The sequence below is a fragment of the Aphis gossypii genome, chromosome 3 (assembly GCF_020184175.1).
Source record: "Aphis gossypii isolate Hap1 chromosome 3, ASM2018417v2, whole genome shotgun sequence".
Lineage (NCBI taxonomy): Eukaryota > Metazoa > Arthropoda > Insecta > Hemiptera > Aphididae > Aphis > Aphis gossypii.
In genome coordinates this window covers 22,463,596-22,490,365 of record NC_065532.1, presented here as the reverse complement: position 1 = coordinate 22,490,365, position 26,770 = coordinate 22,463,596, and the positions used below count along the sequence as shown (strand labels likewise).

General features: G+C 27.5%; 4 protein-coding genes and 1 pseudogene across 6 annotated transcripts; 1 reads left to right on the top strand and 4 right to left on the bottom strand.

Annotated features, from left to right (window-relative positions):
- Positions 1-5,954, bottom strand: LOC126550899 (uncharacterized). Of its 3 annotated transcripts, none has more exons than XM_050203443.1 (10): positions 5,071-5,954; positions 2,026-2,222; positions 1,718-1,948; positions 1,528-1,638; positions 1,351-1,434; positions 1,243-1,275; positions 1,021-1,170; positions 679-938; positions 432-606; positions 1-361 (listed from the first exon to the last, which is right to left on the bottom strand). In XM_050203443.1, the coding sequence occupies exons 1-10, from the start codon at positions 5,130-5,132 to the stop codon at positions 240-242; spliced, it is 1,425 nt and encodes a 474-aa protein (XP_050059400.1). In that variant the 5' UTR covers positions 5,133-5,954; the 3' UTR covers positions 1-239. The 3 variants fall into 3 exon arrangements, with proteins under 3 accessions (XP_050059400.1, XP_050059401.1, XP_050059402.1); XM_050203444.1 differs by having other exon boundaries at positions 1,021-1,167; XM_050203445.1 differs by lacking the exons at positions 2,026-2,222; positions 5,071-5,954 and having other exon boundaries at positions 1,718-2,019.
- Positions 5,955-6,792: 838 nt separating this feature from the next.
- LOC126550910 (uncharacterized) lies at positions 6,793-7,301 on the bottom strand. The gene is made up of 2 exons (XM_050203454.1): positions 6,989-7,301; positions 6,793-6,933 (listed from the first exon to the last, which is right to left on the bottom strand). The coding sequence occupies exons 1-2, from the start codon at positions 7,291-7,293 to the stop codon at positions 6,903-6,905; spliced, it is 336 nt and encodes a 111-aa protein (XP_050059411.1). The 5' UTR covers positions 7,294-7,301; the 3' UTR covers positions 6,793-6,902.
- Positions 7,302-8,691: 1,390 nt separating this feature from the next.
- On the bottom strand, positions 8,692-9,704 carry LOC126551054 (uncharacterized; annotated as a pseudogene).
- Positions 9,705-11,289: 1,585 nt separating this feature from the next.
- Positions 11,290-14,758, bottom strand: LOC126550893 (zinc finger MYM-type protein 1-like). Its single transcript, XM_050203439.1, has 3 exons — positions 14,567-14,758; positions 14,384-14,485; positions 11,290-14,314 (listed from the first exon to the last, which is right to left on the bottom strand). Exon 3 carries the CDS (start codon positions 13,410-13,412, stop codon positions 11,442-11,444), a length of 1,971 nt encoding a protein of 656 aa, XP_050059396.1. The 5' UTR covers positions 13,413-14,314; positions 14,384-14,485; positions 14,567-14,758; the 3' UTR covers positions 11,290-11,441.
- Positions 14,759-15,327: 569 nt separating this feature from the next.
- Positions 15,328-17,185, top strand: LOC126551053 (KRAB-A domain-containing protein 2-like). Its single transcript, XM_050203809.1, has 3 exons — positions 15,328-15,856; positions 16,775-16,891; positions 17,160-17,185. The coding sequence occupies exons 1-3, from the start codon at positions 15,328-15,330 to the stop codon at positions 17,183-17,185; spliced, it is 672 nt and encodes a 223-aa protein (XP_050059766.1).
- Positions 17,186-26,770: the final 9,585 nt, after the last annotated feature.

Below are 26,770 nucleotides of genomic sequence, written 5' to 3'. Positions count from 1 at the left end.
AGTACAGTATTTAAATATAACAAAATAAAAACATTTAAATTACTTCTTAAAAGTAATGAAAAATTAAACATGATAATATATTTTAAATGCCTAATATAAAAAATAACTAATTCTGTCTTGAATACAAAATAAATATAAAAATTAAATACGATATTTAAATATAACAATATTGAAAAATATAAATTATTACATATTATTTAGAAAGATAAAAAGTAATCAAACATCTTATTTGTCAAAGGTTAGGGATCAGAATTTTGTTTGATGTGTCTTTCATAACGTTCCTTGGCATGTTTGAGCCAACCTGTTACAGCTTTATTAATAGATGTTACACTTGCTCCTTTGACATTTTTTAAAATAACTCCTTTAAATGAAAAAAAACATTATTTGTATATAATTTACACATTAAGAACAAAATTTTTTTAACAACTCACCAGATATAATTTTAAATAGCAATGTAGTTTTAAGAGGTTCTTTATCTTTTTTATTTAGTGCACCCCGGCCAGTCAAAGACATTTTACATCCAAAATGATTTGTAAAAAGTAGATTCATAATAGATTTAGTGACTAACGATACGCTCGGACCATGAAATTGTCTAAGCTTTTTGATCTATAAATAAAATTGTCAGTAAAAATAATCAAATTTATAATTTATTATAAAATTAAGCTGTAAAATATTTACCAATTTTTTTAAATATGATTTATCAGTCTTAAGAGTCATATTAACTTCATTTAATCTAGCTAAACTATCAATTGGAAATCCTTCCAAAATAACATCATCATCATCACACATGCTTTCATCGTTATTAGGTTTAAGTTGTTTGCATATTTTTTCAAGCATTTGTTGTTGTCTTGCCTGGTTTAAAATTACTTTGTTCAATTTTACATTTAGTTCAATCAGTGTAGATATTGTAAAATTTGAGTTTTTTCTATTACTGGTAACTAAAATGTATACAATTTTTAATAATACAAAATATTATTAATGGTGGAAGTAAATTGTTAGGAATAAAATGTAATTATTTACTCTTTTTAGGTGTTGTAATTGGAGAGTCTATAAAAAGTTCTCTTATAACTCCAGAGTTATTGGGTTTGAATTTAGGTGTTGAATTTGAAACAGGCTTAACTTTAGACGAAGATGACATAAATAATGGAGAACTGCTCATATCCATTCCTTCTAACAAAACAGATTCAAATAGTTCATATTATAATTTATTAGAATATAAAAGTAAATCAGTATTTTTCATACCCAATGGTCCTTGAGAAAACTGATAACCAGTATCTAAAAATTAATAAATTAATCAATTATCCAAAAATAATTTAATATAAACTTTTAAGTTTCTTATAATAATCATACTTTTAACACTATCATTTTGTAGTTGTCTCATTTGACGATGATTATTGCATAATTTTAATGGCGAAATTTCTATATTTGATTGTACTAAAATATTATAAAAGTATAGAAAATATTTAATGGTATTTAATTATCATTATTATTATTATTTTAAAATCAAATATAATATATAATATTAACTTTTTATAACTGGATTTGAAGGTTCGTGATACTTAAAGTTCAAGTCATCTAGAGCATTTTGATCAATAAGAGTTGAATTTTTAGAAGGCGATTGATAAGGTGATTTATTTCCTAAACATATTTTAATTTAATATAGATACAATGAATAAGTAACATTATTTTAAGATTAATTAATGTTTAAACATCTTACCAGATTGATTAAAAAAAGGTTTTGGCAGAGGAGGAATGGATGATGTAGTGTATTTTTTTGGTGTTTGTTTCTTTTTGTCAATTGTTATTTTACGAGTATGCTTTGGTTTTTTTGCAGCTAATAATCTTCTTTTGTGTTTAGAAATCAGTTCATCTCTATCCGAATTAATATCTTCCGTTTCAGAGAGAGTAAGAGCTATTCTCAATTTTTGTTTACCTCTTATAAAGTCATCTTTAATAATAGTCATTTTTATTTTTATTTTTATTAATCTTAATGGTTTTAAAAATTTTAAGTTAAGTAATTATTACCTGATGATGCCCATATTTTTTTTATTTCAAAAGTTTCCCAAGAAGAATGCGGTTGTTCTGTATTTAACACCAATTTATCAAACTGTTTAGAATTAATTTTTGTTATATCCGGAAAATAAGCTATAGACTTATCTACTGCGATCCAATTTCGTGGTATAAGTTGTAAACCATCATGAAACTCAACAATTACATAATTTCTATGACAAATAAACAAGGGTTAAAAATACTAGATAAATTATTTAAAAAAAAGTTCAGAATATTAAATTTTAAGTTCTTTAATTGTTTACTAAGGTATAAATAAGCTATATTATATACTAAATATATTAATTATAGGTTGGTAATAAAAATGTAATATTTGTCTTTATTAATTATTAAAAGCCAATTATTGAATTTTAGGTCTCTCTTGTTGGTCAATGTGTAACAATGGAAATACAGCGAACTTTGTAGAGCAATCAGAAATTGGAAATATAAAATATTTTAAATTGATTTCAGTAACTGGCCAAAAACTTCTTTTTGACAATTTGTCTTTATCAACTTTGTAAATACCTAAATATACTGATGAACATGGTGTAGAATACAATGATGTTTTTTCTAAGAATTCTTTACCAACAATTACATGACTTCGATATTCATCGTTAAAACAAACATTTTCAATCAAAATAATTTTTCCTTTAATTCCACAACAATTATTACCTTTATTATTAATTTGAAATTTCATACCACTAAATGTCATAGTAGTAAATTGTGAAACGCATCCTTTCATAATTGGTCCATTGGTATGAATATCTTTAAAAATTGTATCATCTTTATAATAATACTCGTTTTGTAAATTATTATCAGAATTTTCGATCTCATGAATTCTACGGGCTATCTGTTGTAATGGCTTATCATCTTTTCTTATTAAATCTTTAAATTTTTGCATAAAATTTTCAAAACGAATCTAGTGAACCAAAATGTTTAACATCATCTACAATATGAAGAAGTCCGTGTACGTTATGAGAGATATGGTGTTCACCGTATAATAGTTTAAAGGTAGTTACATAATGTTGCAATAATTGTTCAGCATAATTTAAATGAGAATTTTGAAAACAAAACTGTTTCGAAATCAATATTGTTATACTACAATGAAGGGTAAGAAAATGTTCATAAAGCTCTGCTGACAGTGTTGATTTAAGTACAACTGGACCATGATATAACAATAATTGTCGAAATTCTGTCCCTTTCCATTGGCGGTAATGCATTAAACCCCTTGGTTTTCTCTGAAACTCAAATGGAGTATAAGGCCTAATTTGTTTTTCTAAGATATCTGATATAACTTTAATTTTTCTATATTGAATCCGAACTTTTAAACTGTCACAACACCATAAGTGAATGAGTTTTTTTACATTTCCTAAACATATTAAATGTAAATAGTCAAAAGGTACATTAGTGACGAGGCCAAGTTTAGGTATAACTTCTAGTGCGCTGCTTGTTCCTAAATGATAATCATCATCAGTTTTTCGGAAAAATTCAGTATCAGTGCGTTTTTTACCAGATTTGTCAGAAAAACAAATTCTTTTTTCAATATATTTACCTTCATCCCAGCATTTAGTGCAACTAGAATAACCAGTATGCCCTTTCACATTTAAAATAAATGATTTGGCTGGTGCGTCAGCACAAATTACTTTAATAAAACATTGATAGGTTATATCATTTATCATTAAACCGTTGTTCACCAGTTCCTTAGCTTCATCAACGAAATATTCTAAAAATTCATGGGAGTTTTCAGGTTTTTTAGAATAGCTATGGTAAATTCCAATTATAAATACTTCATTAAAACCTATAACTGAACCTAAGATAGGCCAAAGCTGACTCCCTGAAGATTTACTAATCGGGAGACCATCAACATTAATCATAAGTTCAATTATATTGCTTTGAATTTGTTTTTTCTTATTTAAAAAATTAGTTAATCCCTTTTTTAATCCATAATGCCAATATTGACCAAAGTTTATATTTCTAAGTACAGTATCTCTAGGAGTATTTAATAAAGTTCTAGGATCTGAAGGTAAATTTGAATGACAAGAGTGTTTTTTTAAGATACTTAATAAACTTTTTAAGGATGTATGACTAATATGTTCATTAACTGCCCAAGACGCTATTTGTTGTTTAAAAGACAATTGATCTAAAACATCACTTGCAGAAGATTTCGATGAAAATGTTGGTATTTTATTCAAATTAAAATTAAAATTATCAATATGAGTAATATTATTTAGAATACTAGGCTCTGATTTTTTTAAATTTTCCCTATTTGAATTATTAGCATCAATAAGGGCATCATCAGTAGTTTTAATATGATAATTTTGACTAGAGCCATTGAATGTTTTCAAAGTATGAGTAGTAGATAATAAATTATTATTGATCTGTTTAGCTATTTGACTTTTAATTCTACGTCGTAATTGTCTAGCCGATATTTGGTTCTCGGGACGAATAAAAGACCTAAACAAATTTAATGAAATAAAATAACTATTAAAGAGAAAAAATATTGAAAAACTATAAACCAAACTAAAAATAAATCGAGTAATATTTAAAAACAGTAAGTATTAAATTATAAGTTTGTACAAGACAATTGACTGTAAATAACCTTCCTATATTAACAAAATAAACTGTGCCTAATTAATAGTATTACAATTATTCTCAGGTTTCAAAATTATAAAAAATATTTTATGTATGTAAATTTTAAGAGTTAAATACAGTGAATTAGAAACTAATATAATATACAAAAATGGTTGCATGCAACCTAGTTAGGTCCCAAATTAAAAATTGTTATACTATTTGTGTACGCGATTTTTACAGGTACTACACTAAAAATATTCACATAATTATAGTATTTAATTTGACGGTTTAAGTTATACTTATAACTTATAAGTGAGACCTTTTAAATAAAATAACGTCATAAAATAATAATATTTTTTTTATATTGTTGTATCTAACTCAAAAAATTAATTAATAAATAAAATAGTAAATGGTAAGTAAATTTTAAACAAAATATTACATAGGTATACTTACTTGATTTCGGAAGCTTCAATACCGACTATTTCATTGGAGTCGGAACTATCTGAATCAGACATAATGTAATGTTGATAATATGATATTTGAAAAGTGTAAATTTGTAATAACGAAACGTATAATAGCGAACGAACAGGATACGCTGCAAATGGAAAGTCGACACTTCACATAAAACAAAAGGATCGATCACGAGGAAAATCCATAAATGAAATAATAACGTCCAGTAATATTCTAAATTATAATACGTTGTTACGTGAAAAACTGCGAAGCACCACGGAGACACGGAGTAAACATAGATGCGTTGAAAACAATAGCCAATAAGCCAAATCACTGAAAAGGTGTGAAATCAGCAAGCTCCCCGCCATCCCCTCGCCTGTACGTTTCTAGACATTATATTAAGTCCGTGGCCACGGATCAATCAGTAATCTCAATAATACTATTATATAATACATGGTTATAGATATATATAATATAATATCACGTCTGTGTACAATACTTTATATTACGACGTAAAACTATATAAATTATATAATATAATGTATATAGGCATATAGCATAATTAAATGTATGATCATAACTTATTCCATCCATATGTAAAATAATCAATGTATAATGTTTTCCATGATTTATTTTAATTATTTTATTGTTATGTACACTGCCTAGTGTGTCAAGCCTATAGACTATAGGTACAGTAAGAATATACACACATTTATGTTATATGAACTAAGCATGCCCAACCTTTTTCAACTTGCTGGCCACATTCAAAATTTATATTAATACTGCAAGCCGTATAGGTATATAAGTATATATACTTCATGTTTTTTTTATATTAATTTCATTCTTACATTTTATTGTACTTACATTGTTCTATAATCAATTTTAATAATTAAAATGTACATTATTTTGTAATTCTTAAAAGCTTATTAAAATAACATTTTTTTTTTAAATTTATTTTGTATTTATTTGTATTTATAATACTTATACAAATGTCTAATTTTTATAAAATGGCCACGGGCCAATTGGAATATTCCTGCGAACCGGATCCAGGCATGCCTGATAAATGACAGATTCTGAGTTGTACCTATGCTATTTTTTTCTAATAATATTGGCTCACAGATATTTAAAGAATATTTTAGCAATATTTTATATAAATCAATTTTTTTATAGATCTATTGATTCGACTTAAACGGCAAATTCCCAGGAACTAAAAAATAAGTACCCACAAAGTACTACCTATCTAGACTCAAACGGGAAACTCTCGGGAACTAAAAAATAAGTACCCACAAAGTACTACCTATCTAGACTCAAACGGGAAACTCTCGGGAACTAAATAATTTGTGCCCACATAGTACTGCCTATCTAGACTCAAACGGGAAACTCCCGGGAACTAAATAATTTGTGCCTACAAATAACTGCCTGTCTAGACTCAATCAGGTAACACCTGGAACCATAATATTTAGTGCCCACTAACTACTGCCTTACGAGACTCAAATAGGTAATTCCTAGGAATCACTTTATTAGTACCTAACCATATCAACCAAAACAGGAAGTTCTGGGAAGGTCTAATTGTTTCCTGGCAGGAAGGTCCAAACAGGAACAAATCAGGAACCTAATACGAACATCCTAGGACGGTCGGTGCTATTAGGGTATAGGTAATATATGGAAATAATTTATAGAAAAAATATTTACAAAAATTCAATAAGTATAAAAATGTATACAGAAGTATTTACAAAGAAATAATTTATAGTAAAACATATTTACAAAAAAAAAAAAAAATTATATATACAGGCATAATCTTTACAAAAAATATATACAGGAGTATTTACAAAAAACTAACTATCTAGTTCTGCTTCGAGTTCCTCCCTATAAAATTCAAAATTATTAATTAAAATATATATATATATATTTATATACTCACTCTATAGAATAGTGTCCATGAGCTAGGGTGTGTACTTTGTCTTCAAGTATAACCCTTTTATCATCAAAACTGTTATAAGTTAATTTATTGGATTTAATGGTCTTTAATTTGTGTTTGAATGAACGGATAGAGACGTTTGATGCTGTTACTTCCAAACTGGGATCACCAAACAAACACCGTTTATGATCTTGAAAAGTCATGTGGTTTCTAACAACATGTCCACGGATTCCTTTTGCTTTGATTTTCTCCTTATCTTCTAAAATGTAAGCGTAGGACTTTGCACGGAGAGCACAAAACTCTCTCATAATACGTCCATCGGTAGTAGTATAAATATGGGGCGTCTGGCTCCATTTTTCAGCGGAGATGAAAAATGTTTGAGGGGGTATGGTCCCCTTGCAGTGTAAGAAATTCCCGCTGTACAATTGAGCCAGACGCCAGACGCCCCATGGTTTTTCTAACCATTTATTAGTATAAATATGGGGCGTCTGGCTCCATTTTTTAGCGGAGATGAAAAAAGTTTGAGGGGGTATTGTCCCCTTGCAGTGTAAGAAATTCCCGCTGTAAAATGGAGTCAGACGCCCCATGGTTTTTCTGAAAAAATGTGGGGGTCTGGCTCCATTTTAAAGCGGGGAATTTTTTACTAGTTAAGTAATTCTCCCTTCCACACGTTATTTGATTTGATTTCACGTTCACTTCAATTTTTTTAATGTAATTAGTTTAGTATACAACCACACATGTACAAGTAATACACTTAGCTTATAAATATGTGTTGTAACGATCATATATGTGTAAATAACATCTGTGTTTTACGTTTATTTCAATTATTACATTTATTTCTATTCGTTTTTAAAAATTATCATCAGAAATCGTCTATATCAAAAAGATCACGTCGTCATACAATATGATTCCATCAATTGTTGTCGCAAAATCAATATTTAGTATTAGACCTTTTAACAAGAAAAGTGTAACGGTTGGATTTTTGGTTAATAAAACGATTTCTGTTATTGTAATACTAGAATGTAATGTTACTAAAAAATTGTTAACCTTCGGTTTACTTCAGTGGTGTACACTAATGTGTGATAGCAATTATAGTTCAATAACTAATAATCTACATACTAATTGTAAACGCGTGAAAATAACTGATAACATATATTATTCAGTCAATTTAAATCAGTTAACTATTAAATTGCATGTTAATGATCATTTTATTACCTTATCATATACTGATTTACATCGTTTAAAACAATTACAACAATGTATCGATTAACATATTGTAGAAAAGCAAAAAAAGTTGGTTTCAAATCAGTCAACTTTTGATACCATATATTCATTAATTAGAGCAGACGTCAATATTCTACCCCATCATCTTGTCAGCGAAATGATTTTACTAATCAGTATATTCAAAATTTTGACTTTAGCATGTGTTGTATACAGAACGATGATTCTTGTTTTATATATTATGAAATACTTCAATTCCACAATAATTCACTATCAGATATGATATTATATGATTTAATGACGATTTAAAATAAAATTTGTATTGAACTTTATACCATTATAATTGTTATAATTACTCTAAGAATTGATTTCAATATTATAGTAAAAAAATAAGATTAATTAATTTTATCAATTTTAATAATTTTATTAAATGTTATAATTTATATTATCAATAAATAGTTTTCACATTATAATATATTTGCATTTTATTTTTTGCTGTTTTTTACAATCTTTCGTTTTGGATCTGATGAACATCGATTCAAAATTGAACGAATAAGTTCGTTTATTTTATTTGATATTTCATTATCAGCAGGATAGGTATTGCAAGTACCTATACAACTTCACGCTAGCTTCAGAATGTTTCCATCTATTATAAAAAATCATTATTTAATAATATTCGTAATATGTTTTATTATTTAATCATGTTATAGTTAAATATCAACGATAAAATCCTGAATCTCATTATTTTAATTAGAATTTAATAATTTATTTGTGTTGAATAATAATAGGTAACGGTCAAATTAAAAAAATAATCTGGTGATCAATAAATAAAAATGATTGTATCGCTGTTGTTTAACTATAGTTCATCATTTAATCATTGGTTTTTTTTATTATGGTTTTTACCTTTCAAGTGAAGGAATGTCCTTTATAGCACTAGTTTTATAATGTTGGATGACGTAGTAGTCATTGCATTTTGGCGCTACTGGACACCGAATCGTATACGTGTAATTTCCTAATTCCTTCCGTCAATGTTATTGAGTTTGAAACGTTATCTTCAATATTTCCTTTCGAAATTACACTAGCTAAGGCATCCTTGTACGTCTCTATTGATTCTGTTCGCTGCTATACATTCATATATATTTATATTAAAAATGAATGTGTGGTGTGTGTGTGTGTGTGTGTGTGTGTGTGTGTGTGTGTGTGTGTGTGTGTGTGTGTGTGTGTGGAATATTTAAAAAAATAATACAACACAAATTATTACCTTTCCAGCCTTACACATTTTAACTTTTGGTTCAGTATCATATTTTCTTTTTTTATTTTGCATTTTTACCGGTTTTAAAGCATATGATAGTGTTGATAGCATGCTACTTTCATTCTATTATTTAATAATAATATATTAATATCATACACACACATACATAAACAAATAGGTATAGGTACTTACATCATCATCATTTGAAGAGCTTTCGCCTGCAGATACATTAGTATAGTACGACATATTACTTTATATATATATTTTTTTTTAAATATACCTTAAATAAAAATGATAATCAGTATAAGTTTAATTTTTAATATAACAGATTGTTTAAAAAGCATTTACCTGATCAAATTGTGTTACTTGGGTTTGTTATCGACTTGTAGCAAACGGATATATTACGGTATGAAACGACGAAACATAAAATTTATAGACAATGTTGAGATTTAACACTAACTATTATCAATGTCTACTGATCACTTATATACAGATTTGTAAGGTTGTGGTATCATATGTTGTGATCATAGTTTTACCTAATCTATAAAATAACTGTGGTAGCGTTGTAATATGGCGTGATCATAGTTTTACCTATTCTATAAAAAAATAACTGTAGTCAAAGTTTAATATAGCGTGATCATATTTTTACCTAATCTATAAAAAATATCTGTGATCAAAGTGTAATATGGCGTGATCACATATCACACCATTGGATCAGACTATAAATCTGGTTCATAATCATTCAATATTTATAGACTTATAGTCATTTACAAAGTGCTCTTGAGTTGGTTATAGTCTATTATCCTCAGCCTTTCAATACTTGTGTAAGTCGCTGACTTTATTACCACACTATCATCAAGCGAGGTTTTTGATATTAGTTAAGTTTTATTAATTATTTATCTAAATTAAATACAATATTAATTTTAAGAAACAGTTTAGTTCTTAATTCATTTTTAATTGATAAACTAAAACCTACTTATTCAACGCAACAACATGGACCGAGGTATTCATCAAACTATGCAGCAAAACAATAAGTAAGATAAAATACAAATATAATTAATTATAAATAAATATGTTTTAATAATTTACAAAATTTCAGTGAAATAAAAAATCAGATGAATAATGAAATATTTAAAATATACCTAAATTAATACATACGTATAATATGAAAATATAAATAAAATGAATAAAATATAAAAAAATAAAATTGGTTGAATTCAAATTCATTATTTAATATATATAATAAAAGTTGTAAAACACGATCAGATTAAAAAATATATGATATAAAATCAAAGTTAAAAATTATTATTTTATTTGAATATTGTTTATATCATTATAGATTAATTAAGCTGCTAGTGAATCGGTTAATCTTAGTGAACAAATATAAAAGATATGATCGTATTTATTTATATATTTTTTTTAAAAATAATAAGTTATGTGTCTATAAAATATTTATATTATTGATTATAAATAAATATGTTTTAATAATTTACAAAATTTCAGTGAAATAAAAACCAAAATGAATTATGAAATATTTAAAATAAAATGAAAACATACGTATTATATGAAATATAAATAAAATGAATAAAATATAAAAAAAATAAAATTGGTTGAATTCAAATTCAATATTTAATTCAATATGTTACCGTCATTGTCGGTAATTCCGGCAATAACGGTATTGCCTAGGCAATGTCAGTAATGCCGGTGCATACCAGTCATTGTAGGCAATCGGTGTATGTTTCCGTAATTGACTGGTAAGTTTAGTCAATGTTATATTATTGTCATTTATCGTTATTTTCCAAGGTGGTTATCGATTAGTTATCTTCAGGCGCGTAGCCAGAAATTTCTAAGGGGGGGGGGGTGTTATTCAAAATCAATTGAAAAAATTATACACACAAAAAATTGATAACTTTACATAGGTATATTTAAATTGTACACATATATATTATTATAATTGATACAAAAAAAAAATATTATTTTTAATTAAATTAATTTAATGCGTCTACTTTTTAAAGCTAGAGTATCAATTATTTCGTCAGTGGTTACGACTAAATCCCGATGAATATACATAACTGCTAAGCCATTCAACCGATTTTCACCAGTTGTGTTCCTCAAATATGTTTTTAAGCGCCGTAATGAGGAAAAAGATCTTTCACTGCTTGCAGTGGTTACTGGTAAAGTAATCAATATTTTTAAAAGTCGATGAACAGTAGGGAATATTTCTTCATTGCAATTTATGAATGCTACCGTAGCATTTTTAGGGTTTTTGTTTTTTACCTGTTGATGCCATATTGTAAACTCGCCAATTGCAGATACTTCATCAGCTTCAATATCTGCAGAATAAGTCTTTAAAAGCTCTTTAAATTCGGTCTCATTTTTCTCGTTTGCATTTATTAAACAAGTAAATTGTTTTAATAATGACTTATGGTTCAAAAATCTGTCATTTAGTTGTTCACAAAAATTATCTAAAAATGGTATGAAAATTAAAATCCTAAAATAGTCCTCAGGTGATTCTGTTGAAATATTTAAACGATTTGTCCGGTTTATAGCTAGTCGAGGTATTGAAATTATAATCCCCAATGATTCACATTTTTTTTCAACATCACTGTATATCATTTTAAATTCTTTTGCAGCATTAGTACGCAACGAACATACTGCACTCATAACATTATCTGCAAGTTCCATTGATATGGACAAATCTATGTCTTCTTTTTGAAGTTGACGACTTAATGGCATACTTAATGAAAACACTTTTGCAAGAATATGTATGGAAAGTAGAGTTTCTCCTTGTTTTAAAGAGAAAAGTATACTGCTTGCTTTTGAAGACGTTTCTCTATCAATCCATGTTGAAATAGTTTCTAAAGAGTCAATTATTGAATCAAAAAGTTCTAAAAATACTAATATCGCTTCATGTCGTTCGACCCATCTTGTTGGGCATAACATTTTTAATTTAGTTTTTTTTGAATCCGGAGCAATTTGTTCCACAGAATTTTGCAGAACAGCCTGTCTTTTAGGCGTGTTAAAAAAACTACAAACTGTCTGAATAATTCCAACAGCATTTCGAATTGATTTTACATCACATGCATCAGATATAGCTAAGTTTAATGAATGACTACAGCAGTGTATATATAAAGCTAATGGGTAAGATTGTTTTATTATTGCTTGCACTCCATTGAATAGCCCTCGCATGGCAGAAGCTCCATCATACCCTTGTCCTCTGAGATAATTTAAGTTAATTCCTAAATTTCCAAGACATTCAAGCAAAACTTGAGCTAAACCTTTTCCACTCATATCTGTTACTGGTACAAATTGAAGAAAATCCTCTCTTATTTTGATGGTATCTTTGTCAAAATACCTAACACACATAGAAAATTGTTCTATCCCAGCTACATCCGTTGTTTCATCTGCCAAGATTGTAAAACATTTTGCCTGATTTATTTTGGTAACAAGCTTCTTAATAACTAAACTGTTTATTGTATTTATAATTTCGTTTTGTATATCAGGACTGATGTAAGTTGCATTTTTTGGAAGATTTTCAATATCATTTTTTAATTCATCTTTGCTATTCATAAGAATATATTTTAATATTACTCTGAAATTTCCCTCATTATTGGATAGGAATAAAGAACTTAAATCAATAGGACCACTGTCTGTATGTCCCCTAAGAGCAATACCTTGTCTACCACAGAGTAAGATTGTTTCTATTATTGGTCTCATCATTTTTCTATTTTTTTCAATTTCTAATTTTAATTTAGAATCAAGTTTAACAGCAATACTTTCTTGTTTATTTTCAAATACAGACAAAAATTCATGAGCTCTTAATGTGGCAGTAATATGATAATTTGTTTTTTGATGAGCATTAAATTTTTCTACAGCACAGTGCCAATTACTAAATTTTTCGAAGACAAGTTGACCTAGTTTTTGAGTGTTGATTTCTTTTGGACAAAACAACATACAATATTTACAAAAAGCACCATCGCAAGATACTGAATAAGCCAACCATTTCCATCTACTAAGCCAATTAATTTGAAATTTAAGATTCCTTTTACCACTACCAGGAAATTTAAATGTTGTATCAGGATTAAATGTGTTCTTTAAAATGTTATACCGATGAGAAGAGTTAACCTTAAAAAAATAAAAAAAAGCAATAAGCGTTGAGCATTAAGCATAGTTGTGCCACAGATTACATGACTACAGAATTAGATGCAATCAGAATTAAAATTGAGTTATAGGTATAATAATATGTGAATGTAATCATAACAAAAAATATAATACATGCACTTTACAGAAAATAAACATTAATTTTATAACTTGCAAAATTGAAAGCCCCATGCATTATGTATTTAGGTATATAATATGTGCAGATTAGCAAAATGTACAAAAAGCATAATATAATTATTCTAGAGATATATTGTACATTTTAGTAAATTTTAGTTCTGCAGCAAATGTATTCAATAATTATTATCAAGAAGTCAAGATGCAAAAAGCATTATTTTGATAAAAAAACCTAAAATAAAAGTTACTTAACAATAATTATAATATACTTTACTTTTACTATTTAAACAGTGATCTCTGAACTACAGTATACTGTACTATTACTATGTTTCTTCTTTCAACACATTGTATTATATGCACTTATTTCATATTATACTGATTAATATATATATATTAAACAGATAATATTAATTAACTTAAATCATTTACAACTTAAAATCTAAAATATTATTTTATAAGGTATTAGGTATACAAGTAAAAATATTTTCTACCTGAGATGTGGGTTGTTCAAATTGACCAATAAATAAACCAATATCTATTTGTGTAGGAGTAATAACTGTTTGAAGAGCTGATGATTCAATCTAATAAAATTTAAATTTTAAATTTACACACAAAATATTAATACATGCAATTTGATTTGTAATATTTACTAATTTGTTATTTTCATTGTGCTGTTTAGACATGGATTGTAAATTGTGATTTAATGGAGTTACTGCAGATTCAGCTAATGATACTACCACTTCTGTTTCATTCTAATTAAAATGTAGTCATTTAATTGGTATAACACAATATAATAGAATCATTTTCGACTTTTACAATTTTAAACCACTTACTAATTTGTCCTTTTCGCCGAGATAATCAGCTTGTAATTTAGGTGTTTTTGTGTAGTATGTTAAAATAGTGTTTTTTCTTTTAATTCCTTTCTTGGTAGACTCCATAATTAATAATTATTTAAAATGTAAAAAACGTTGAACTTATTGGATATTGCATACATAAATAACACTTATGAACATATTATTTTATTAATTAGTTTTATTTGTTATCACAGAACTGATAAGTGAAATAACAATCGGATAGATCATAGCTGCTGATAGCTGATATCTATGTATAGTTCATCATGATAATTATATAATCAATAATTATGAAGTTGTAAACGTTTACTCTTACGTACGCGCCGCATGAAAAGATAATATATTAAATCGTGTATGAAACGAGTAAATGAGTAATCTATAAAACGTCACAGAACGGTCTAAAATAGTAATTAATGCCGGATCCCGGCTTTAGTGCTTTACATTTTTGTTATCGTATATTTCATTTTGTTAAATAAGTGTATACCACGATCTAAGATAAATCGTGTTTATGATGCATCTTTATATTGATACAAAAAAAAATCTAGTATACCACGGCTGAGGGGGGGTGTTACTACACCTGTAACACCCCCCCTGGCTACGCGCCTGGTTATCTTGATTTATCGCATTACCTGTTCCCTCTGACAAAATAATCGTACATAATTTTAGTCGTTTAATAGTATCGTACATACTTTCAGTCGTGTTACAGTATCGTTGTGAAGTGTGTGACCTTATAATTTTTGATAATGGAGTTAGCCAATATGCGTGAAAAATGTAATAAATCAATTGATTTATTATTGCTTAAAAAGCATGACAATAAATCATTTTTAAGTGTCGAGGAATATAACAAATGGCTGCAAGAAGTAAAACATTCCAAAACTTCATTGAATACACCAGGTTTAAAGAAAGTTCCTAAGGATTATAAGAATGTTCGTAAGTACGATGTAATAACAATAAGTGGAAAAGAGTATCTTATTAAAAGTGTAAAAGATACTGCATCTAATGTAATTTACTATGTTACTAACAAGGATTTATTTGATATTCTAAATATATTTCATACTTCTATTGGTCATGGTGGTCGAGATAGGATGGTATCTGAACTTAAACAAAAATATTGTAATATTACAAAAGAAGCCATTATGACGTATTTGAAACTTTGTATCCACTGCGAGAAAAAATCGTCTAATCCAAAAAGAGGACTAGTTTCCAAACCTATATTACATAAAGCATTTAATTCACTTGCGCAGATGGATCTCATAGACATGCAGTCACAAAGTTTTAATGATTTTCGTTACATTATAAATTATCAGGATCATTAAACATAATTTGTGATTCTAAGACCTCTAATAACTAAACGTGCCGAAGAAATTGCTTTTAATTTAATGGATATTTACACCATTTTTGGAGCACCAGCCATTTTACACTCCGATAATGGCAGAGAATTTGTCAATAAAATTATAACAGAACTCAATGAAATGTGGGGGGGGGACATAAAAATCGTGCATGGAAAACCCCGACACAGTCAATCGCAAGGGTCAATAGAAAGAGCCAATCGAGATGTTGAAGATATACTGGCTACTTGGATGGCGGAAAATAACTCAACTTACTGGCCAACAGCATTAAAATTTATTCAGTTTCAAAAAAATCGTGCGTTCCACTCAGGTACCTAAATAGAGCAAAAATAATATACAGGGTGTCCCGTGCAATTAACCCATTCTATTAAAATTAATAGGGACAAGAATTACAAATATTTTATATTTGAATTTTTGATAAAAGTTAAAAAAAAATTTTTTTATTTAATTATTTAAAAAAAAATGAAGATAGCCATTTTGTAGAGTTTATTTTTCTGAACATATTGGCATTTCAACATTTTAATTTCCTGATTTTTAATATTTTTTCTAGTTTCAATAAACACACTAAAAGCGATCGCCGGCCGTACGAGCACGAGGGTCTATGTTTGATACAATCAAAACCACTATCGTATTAAATAATTCGTAGTTTTTTCGAAACTAGAAAAAATAGTAAAAATGAATGTTGAAACGTCAATATTTTCAGAAAAATAAATTCTACAAAATGGCTATCTTCAATTTTTTTTTTTTAAATAAATTAAAACATAAAATATTTATAGCCCTTTTCCATGTGAATCTTATTAAAAAACCAGAATTATGATATCTCCATTCGATTTATCTTAAGGTATAGGAAGATCGCCATATGAAGCAATGTTTGGTTGCCCAGTGAGATTAGGAGTTGCATCAGTTGGTTTTCCGTCAGATCAAGTTGCCAATTTGAATACTGAAGAAGATATTGAAAGTATATATTATAATATATATTATATTTTTATGATATTTTTTGTGTTGACTATCAAATATATACCTTGCAAGGTACATAATTTATTACTCATTTAATGCCCTATTAACGCATAGGCACTGTTATAATAGGAACTGTGCCTAATGTCTACGAAAAATTATGGCTATGATTTTATTGTAAAACGCAAAATGGTTTAATAGAGAGTGGTTTTATTTTATAGTTTTTGACAGTTTAATTATATATAATTTGGAATAAAATGAATTGTTTTTAGGATTTGCTAAAACTGTTATCCTATAAAAAGTTATAATAGTTAAGTTTATATTAGATTTTTATGCTGTAAATGCCTATTTTTCTTTTTAAAAGTTTAACAGAGATTCCACACTTTTTCTCCCAATGAGAATAATTTAAATATTTGACAATGGCCCTGTAGGGGCTAGGGGCCTAGGGCTAACGATAATGTTAATCCAGGCCTAAATTATCAAGGTACTAAATTATAACAAAATTTTACCTCGGTTATCTTTTTCTTTAGTTCATAACTCGTTCCAATCTTCATATACAGCTTTTTCTACATTTAACCAACTTGGGGCCTTTATATTCCTGTCCATGTATTCTTTGGAGCTTGTCTCCCAAATAGCATTATTATCGCGAATGCAATCAATAAATTTATCGACATCAAACATTTTTAAAATTTATTTAAAACATAAAATGACAAAATGGTAATGACAGTAATTAAAAAGTAATAACAGGCATGGAATGATGTGACTCGTCCGGTCGCGTACGTCAATGTGACCGACTCAATACAAATGCATGTGTTTTGATGGACATTCGATTGTCCGGGTGGTCTTCACAACCGCAACACGACGCGGTTTATTTTTGAACCGGATGGCCGCAGCGTTAATTTTAGGATGGTGTGATCGGTCCAATTCAAAACAATGTATTTCGATCGAACCGAACAACCGGATGATTTCTACCGCTGCGGTTGAAACTGGACACTTACACGTTTACATCGAGTTTGCAGATTATCGATAATTACATTGTAATTATTTTCACACATTAATGTAAGCCATTTTTCAAGATCAAGGTTTAAAATCTTTTTAGTTATTTTATATTCTATTAATATAACGATTGAAAGCTTTTTGTTAACAAGCAATCCAACTGTTACACTTTTTTTACCATACGGTCGAATTTCGAATATTGACTTTGAAACAACTAGCGAAATCATATTGTAGCTAGCGGTCTTTAAATTCTTATTGATTTTTTTTTATTCAAATGAATTAGGTTTGTTAAAGTAGTGCTATGATTGTTAGAGTGTTTATCATATACTGATAATATTGCTAAATATAACAACATTTTATACTAAAATTTAAAAAAAAAAAAAAAAAACATTACCTGATTGACCTAATTGATAAGTGTGGAGGGGGAGGAGAATTATTAATATTAATGATTATATGTTTACATTAATTTGCATCAAACCTGAAATTAAACCTTATATTATTTAAACAGTACTTCACGGCTTATCCATTAGGTCACGTATTTATAAGATAAAGGGTTGAATAATAACACATTTAAGTTGTTTAATATAATTCGATAATTTATTCGATAACTATTATATAACATTTTTTTTATTCATAAATCTTAATATACTAACAAGTGATATCATATGATTCAATTTCACAATTACATTAAGCTCTTCCACATTTGGTTTTTACATATTCAACAAAGTGATTTCCTTTTGATAATAATGCATATAGTATTATACATTCTGGATTATGTCTCGAGTGTTTAATCCATGGTATATCGTCTTTTTTCCAATCGTATAAGACAAGTCCGCAGGAAAAACATTCTACAACATCTTTTACTCCTCTGTATATGAAACCACAATCAGCCAATAAATATTTATTTTGAGGTATTTTTGATGGTAATATATCATACGTTTTTAATCTGGATGTAAATGTAACGTATTCCGGATTGATTTACTTCACACTAAAGAAACTAATGAAGAAATGTCATTGCTTGTTTTTTGTAAGTTCATGTTTTTAAATGACATTGAAAATCAAAACGTATAACTATAAAAAAATATATTCTTAAGAGAAGATAGAAAAAAAACATAAAACACAACTTGGTTTAACAATGGTTAATTAGATACTAAAATGTAAAGAAAAAATTAATTTTGTTACTAAAGAATTACAGCTCAGTGTAGCCAACATGTATAAGTAATAAATAAATTGTAAATTGTTACTTTTAAAACCATGAATAATCTGATATTTATAAAATCTCTTTGTAAAAAAAAAATTGTCTTTGCATTTTTAAAATAATTAAAAATATAACAAATATCAAATAGAAGATAGTATAAAACCCTGTAGTAAACTTGTTATAGTTATTAAATCATAAAAATACATTAAATTATGACGGCGGCGGCGACTAAGAACGGCGCGCGGTACAGAAATTATTGTCGTGAACCCAGTCTCAATAGTCTATAATACGCAGCTTATTCTCCCTGCCCCCTCCGGCCCTCCATCAAACCGGCCATACCATTTTACATGTTATGATTGAAACTTTCGAGCGGCAGTTTCACTGTAACGGTGACAGTCACCGTCGTCGATAAAACTTAAATAGTATTTCTATTAAAATAACTATTTATAGGTTTTAGACTTGGTGGCTTTCAATTTATAATAATAAACAAAGAAAACGATATAAATTATATAATATTATATTTTCAATTCAAATAAAAATAATTTATGCTTTTTTATTTTAATTAATTATTATTTACAAGTAACTGGGTTTTTTTAAGGGGGAGACTCAATCTCAATGTCTCTTCTGACGAGCCACCCCTGCCAATCCGTTACCATGCACTGCACTACAACCTCATCCCGCATCCGCAATAATTCGCGTCATTATAGTTGCTCATTTACAACAGTAGATCTACTGAATTATGGACTATATTATTATTGTACTTATTAGTTATTACTTTACTAAGAAATTCGTTGGTCCAAACCGGTGTAAATTTCCCCTTAAAAAGAATAGCGGTATAAAATAAAGAAATTTGTTTGTGATATACTATTTTTATAACAACTTGTACATATTGAATACAACACATTCATGATAATATGTCAATTGAAAAAGATGAGAGGTAGTATAAATTCTTTAATTTAATATTATTATACTAAAAATAAATATCTATAATATTTATAGACACCAAATTAAAATAAATACAACACACAGTTTTTAAAATCAATTAGTAATCATTTTTTTTTTTTTATTATTTTAATTATTATGGATAGAGTTAGAACTTTAAGGATTATTATAAAATTAAGACATTATTATAAGTTTATTTAAATTACATATGATTAAGATTTTCTCAAAAAATTTTTTCTATTTTCTGGAAAAATTTGGTTTAAATTTTTTAATATGCTATCCGTTGTTTCTTTAGGAACTCCACATGGTTTAATTTTTGCTAAAGGATTTTGAATTCCATTACTTTTCAGATTCTTCTTACATAAGAAGTCCATTTCTTGATACTCATTATCTCTATGTTTAGTTTTAAATTTTAAAGTGAATATTCTTCTATCAGCTTTTATGCATACCATATCTTTTAATAGAGAGTAAGATCGGGTTTAGTAATTTTTGTGTAGATTTGTAATCTTTTCAATCATAAAAATTAGTATAATCCATTACTTCCACATCAACTTCCCCTTTATTTGCTCTCTAGACAGCATCTTCAAAATCATTAAAATCAAGTGTTTTCTTTTGTTTTTTTTTTAAGCTAATTTAATCTGATGATGAAAACTATCAGCGTTCATAAATGTATGCTCTGGTTTAAAGTAGTATATAATAATTTGATTAATCAATACTTCACTTGAATTTAAAATATAAATAAGAAATGTTAATAGACACCAATTTTTGTTTTGGCTAGCTCAATAGTTATTATCCAGTCAAATTTGAATATTTGGAACGTCTCTGTTTTTTTAAAAACTTATAGAATGTACTTATGATATCTTCTTTATTTCGACCAGTAGTTCCTTCATACCAAATATAAGCTAGTGGATTAATAAGAGATTTAATTACAACAAGCACAAAACTTTCATGGTAGTGTAGTAAACCGACGTTTTTTACATAAAAACGTAAGTTCAAAGTCCAGTGGCCTAGAACTATATCACGCCACTGAGTCGAACCATTGATGCTGCCTCTTGATTGGCTTAGGCACATCACGCTATTCCTTGGACGTCAATCATCCTCTCCTCAATCACGGTATGTCCCATATAAATAGGAGTCCTCATCATAGAGCTAGTTAGAGTAAGAGTTAGACTTAGTCACAATTCTTAATTACTTGCTCTCTGGTAGTTAAGTACATATACGTGCTTACACTATCGAAAGACTTTATTTTAGTATTTAACAGTTAATAAAAGATTTTCATTTGTCTTATTAATTTATTGCTTGCATTTTATACCTCTTCTTTCCAACCTACGACGGAAAGTGCCTTCGTCGTAAAAGAAGCGTGCAGCAACCATCACTGGTTACTACAGTAGGTATGCTATGATACATCTTGTAAAAATTACTTTTTTAAACATTTCCGCTCTTGGAAGCATAATTACCTTTTGTAAGTCAGCAGAAACTGTGACACAATCATTAATATTATTTTGATCTCTTGAATGTATTTTGTATAAGTTTCTTGTATCTTTATATTTTGTCTCGTGTATTTTTCATGTTACACATATTTCACAGTCTTTTTGAATGGAATTTTCATCAAGATTGTGTTACTTAAACTCCTCACATTGTTCACACTCTTCGTGACCAAATTACTAAAAGAATTTTTTTTTTTTTAATTTACATCTGTAAAGATTATATGATACATTCTGGTTTGGGTATTTTTCAATTAGGTCTTGATGCATAATCACAATAGTTATATAGGTAAATAACGTATATTTGGAGCATATTCGCGTCTATAATGAGAAATTGTTAGTTTAAATGACTGTATATATTCCTCAATAAGCTCAGAATATTTAAATTTATTGTGGGGTTTATTTATTTTTATATTTAATTCTGGTAAAACATTTCCTACTGGAGTTGTATTAAGCACTTTGTATATTACCTATCATTATTTTTTTTTAAAACCTAATGTTGTTAATAAAAAACCATTTACATACTTCCAAACATTGAGAATTTTCATCAGTTAAATGATAAATATAAGTTTTACTTTTTCTGTTACTGTTTGCACCAACTTGTCTTCGTTTAACATCAACTAGGTTACAAAAATTCAAAATAAATTGTTTTTTTTTTTTTTTGGCAAGTATCCATTTCTCAATATTGACTATTAATAATTGCAATCCGTCGCTCATTATATATCTTAGTAATACATTTTTTTTTTTTACAAGTATTCACATTACAAATTTCATAATATATATTATTAAAAAAAAATGTTTAGTTAAATATTACAAAAACCCTTCGTAAACTATGTGTAAAAATGGCTAAGTAAAATAAAAATATTAGATCTTTAAGCACTATAAAGATGTGATATCATGAATTAATGCCAAGTATATTGAATTTAAGTAAACTTATTAATAGTATAATATTATAATTATACTTATTTGTAGATCATATACAACAAAAAATATACTACTAAATGTCTTATTTTTATAGTAATTTTTAATTCAAATATGTAAATATATCAAAGTCCAGCCTAATATTTTCAAATAAACAAAAAATAAATAATAAATATAAAGACCATAAAACAAATATATTGAAGAATATTTAAAATACCATTTAGTAGAATACCATACACAATAAGCACAAGTTACTATCTAAAATTACTTAAAAAATATTTTAATATAATAAATAATTATTTAATATTATAGCATGAAGTATATTTACTACTTAAAATATAGGTTTCATTCTCAGCTTTTTTTGTCTTGTAACGCAAGTTGTTACAATTTTCTTCTATAAATTAACAATATAAACGATTATTAAGTAGGTACAACAAATGTTTATGGTTTTAATAGCAGTTAGTAGTACCGTGTTAACTTTATCAACATTACTAATTAATACATATTGATTAGGATATGATGTTAGAGGTAAGTCTTTACTAGTAAAAACATCTCTTTTAATACCAATTAGGTTATCTAAAAACAAATTTAAACAATGATTTATTATACAAAGGACACGTTAAAAAAACATGTACCTATCATATCAAAATATTCACCTTTTTTATTTATTTTTTTTAAAGTCTATAAATGATTTTTATTGTTTGAATATAAAATCTCATAATTACAAATCCAATCAACTTCTAAAATTTTTAAGTAGTTATTGTCATATTTAAAAGATATTTTCAATAAAAATGATTATTAAGCTGCAGTATAAAAGGTACTTACTTTGTTTACTATTTTCTCCATTTGAATTTGATTTATCAATTGCCAATTTCAAAAGCTTTTTACCACGCAACATGTTGTGGAACTTTTAGCTGTAGTTCTATATTATTGTATTTTGTATGTTATAAGTTATTACATAAACTTGATCAACTTACTCATAATCGATATACTAAAAAAGTGGTAATTTCTGGATTAACAAAATTTACTACAATTTACTACTCCAATTCACATGAAAGTTTATATGGATATTCAGCATGACCCGGGGAAGAACAGTATCTATGTGAGTATAACCCAATATCTCTTTCTTGGGCAGCGTGTAATGAAACAAGATCGTAACTTGTAGCGCGCTCTGGTGGAGTAATAATGTACTAATTATTAGGTAGTTAGGAAGTTAAGGTCGCTTCATAATTCGAAAAATGCCATAGCAACAAAATAACAGTATCAATTCATTTTTTTTTTTTTTTTGAATAAATCAATAATCTTTATTGAATTAGTAATAATTAAATAAAATAGATGAATATGCCTAAGAGAAAACAAAATATTAGAAAAAATTCTTTACTAAAAGGCAGAAAAAAATCAACAAAATTCACCAAGTTGAAAATGATGTAATAGAAGGAAAAAAAATCATCATCTAATGACAAAAAGAAACAAAACAGTCAACGTACAGAAAAGAAGAAAATCCCAAATAAAAAAAAATTAGAAATGAAAGCATTTAATTATGATTGTTGTGACGTATTTAATAACAATCATTGTATTTCTATTGGTCGTATGGATATTGAATGTATGTTTTACAAAGCTCTAAAATTTTAAGATGAATCTGATAAAATGTGTTCTTGAAAGAATAAGGTACCCAACTTCACCATTCCCGAAGAGTCATTATCAACGTATCTATCCGGAACAACAATTGAATCAAAAAATCTTCTAAGTAATATTAGAAAATATAATTAGTGCTTCAATATGACTTCATTTGGTGCGAACAGAAAGAAAGAGTCCGGTTATCAAACTACATTCAAAATTCAAGGATAAATTTATCAAAGAATAGGATCTCTTCTTCCATATGATTGTGAACCATCATTTTTACAAATATATTTTATTGGTGATGATATACAAGCACAACGTAGATGTTCGATCGTTCCCAATGTGAATATGAAATAGAACAATCTTTACAAAATTTTCTAAATGAACACAACGCATTAATAAAACTTTTAAAATATCATTAGTGAAAATGCTGAGTGATGAATGCCAAATTGTACTTCAAGCCAACAAAATACCTTCAGGGGGACATGAAATACGTTTTAATTTATCAGTTGTAAATGAAGTAGCTGCTATAATTATTAATGGGAATGTATTTTAAAAACATGATATTATATTACAAAACGTAGTAAAGAGTATGTAACAGTCCAAGAAACTCACAAACCGTATGATATTACAATATCCATTGATGTTTTGGATGGGTGAAGATGGATATCATTTTTAAATAAACGAAATAAATTCAGTTACAGGTTGGTCAACAAAGAAACAAGTGTTATCGATGAAATTTTATGCATACAGAATGATGATACGGACAAATCTGGAAAATCATATATTACAATATAAGCAATTACCAAACCAATTTATAGTTGATATGTATGCAAAAATTGAAAATGAACGTTTACGCTATATACGATTCAATCCAAGAGCTTTTAAAGTTGAATAGTATATTCATTTAAAAGATGCATTTGAAAATGTTTCAGATATGAGTCAAAAATGTATATTACCAGCAAGTTTTATAGGTAGTACATGACATATGCATGAATATATACAAGATGCTCTTTAGACATCATGGAAAGCCATGTTTATTCATTACATTTACATGTAACATTTGATGGACAAAAATCACGAATTTATTGTTGGCCGATCAGAAACCAAGTATCCCCCCGAACTCCGCCAGTTGTATTACATTTCGACACCCCACACCCTCCAACCATACCATGTCCAGTCCTGTATAATATCTATGATAATATCAGCTTAGTCCGTGGTTTGAAAATATAGATATTAAACACATGGATACGGCATTCCCTTATACATTCTACATAGTCCGATGTTTAGGCAAACATAACGGAGAGAAAAACGATGGTTTTCACTCGCATACATCTTCTGTGTGACAAGGAATGTAAAACTCTTGTAAGAGAGAGAAAACATAATATGAACAGATAATAATTGATGAGATATTATTATCATTTAATTTAACCCTTCGTAAGGCGCGAGGTATATTGTTACTTATTCAGGCGCGTGGTCTACACTTGTAGACCATTTTAATTTATGACCAATTCAATTAAATTTAATTATTTTTGTTTATATTAATAATGTAAATTACTTGTATGTATATAAAGAATCGTACGGTTATTGAAATATCCAAAATAATCCAAAAATATTTGAAGAAAATACAGTTATATTGTTTTTAGTGAAATTATCATAATTTCTTTCATAGTCTGAAAACTATAGATATCTTAAATTTACATGTTTACAAAAGACCTGAAACAAAATTAAAATGTATTTTTATATTTTCTTACCAGTTATCGTCGAACAAATATAGGTATTATAACTGTGATTTTATTATTGGAAATGATAGTGTATATAAGTTTTGGTGCTTATTTTTCTTGGTAATCATTTCCTCTTGCTAACTAAATCGATAATATTGGTATAAAGTACGAATTTTATAGTACATATGAAACAACATGTAATGACCCAGTTGGTATATTAATAATAATAACATATTTATACAAATACTATAATAGTCTAAAGATAAATAAACATAATTATTAATTTATTAAATTATACTTTTCTTTTAATTTACGAAATATTGTATATATAAAAAAAAATTGCTCATTTAAACAATTTACACAAATATCCTTCATATGCTCTTTACACGCATATTTTCGGCATTGGCCACAAAATCTTCTGGTTGATTTGTTTTTATTTCGTGAACATACATAACATCAACCCACATAATTTGGAAGATTTTGTGGTATTACTGAAATTGAAGGCTCTTCGATACCTAGAAGTGCACGTGCACATCGTCTTAATTCTACTGGTAGTTTAGTAATCGTTGATCTGTACTTAATTTGAGGTTTCAGTAGTTCCCATGCAATATTTTCAATAAATTGCCGTCTTGATATTTTTGAATTTAAATTGTTTGCTTTGTATATACAAATAGCATTTATAGCAGATATGTTTAGTAGATCATAAAAAATAACCATTGGCCATCTACGAGTATTCCTAGCCACATTGTATTTTTCATATAGTTGGTCTACTAAGTCAACACCAATCTTAGTTTTATTATAAAAAGTAATCATTTCAGCTTTTTTTACATGATTTTCTTCGTCAATTGTGTCGTCATTGTGTATACTTGACACAACTAATACAGCTTTATTTTTTTTGGGACAATATGACACTAATGTATAATCTTCTTGAAATCCAAAAATCAAGCTATGCAGTTCTCTATTTTTATTTGGTAAAAACTCTGATGGTAGTTCTCTTT

Bases quoted from the DNA above. Each gene is read 5' to 3' on its own strand.
- LOC126550899 (XM_050203443.1), bottom strand. From the start codon at position 5,132: ATGTCTGATTCAGATAGTTCCGACTCCAATGAAATAGTCGGTATTGAA. The intron at 1,949-2,025 runs GTAATAATTACT...CTATTATTAAAG, and splicing joins AAAAATATGGGCATCATCAG to ATGACTTTATAAGAGGTAAA. The intron at 1,276-1,350 runs GTATGATTATTA...ATTAATTTTTAG, and splicing joins ACAAAATGATAGTGTTAAAA to ATACTGGTTATCAGTTTTCT.
- LOC126550910 (XM_050203454.1), bottom strand. From the start codon at position 7,293: ATGAGAGAGTTTTGTGCTCTCCGTGCAAAGTCCTACGCTTACATTTTA. The intron at 6,934-6,988 runs GTGAGTATATAA...TGAATTTTATAG, and splicing joins CATGGACACTATTCTATAGA to GGAGGAACTCGAAGCAGAAC.
- LOC126550893 (XM_050203439.1), bottom strand. From the start codon at position 13,412: ATGTTGTTTTGTCCAAAAGAAATCAACACTCAAAAACTAGGTCAACTT.
- LOC126551053 (XM_050203809.1), top strand. From the start codon at position 15,328: ATGGAGTTAGCCAATATGCGTGAAAAATGTAATAAATCAATTGATTTA. The intron at 15,857-16,774 runs GTTTTAATGATT...ATTTATCTTAAG, and splicing joins CATAGACATGCAGTCACAAA to GTATAGGAAGATCGCCATAT. The intron at 16,892-17,159 runs GTATATATTATA...AATTGTTTTTAG, and splicing joins TACTGAAGAAGATATTGAAA to GATTTGCTAAAACTGTTATC.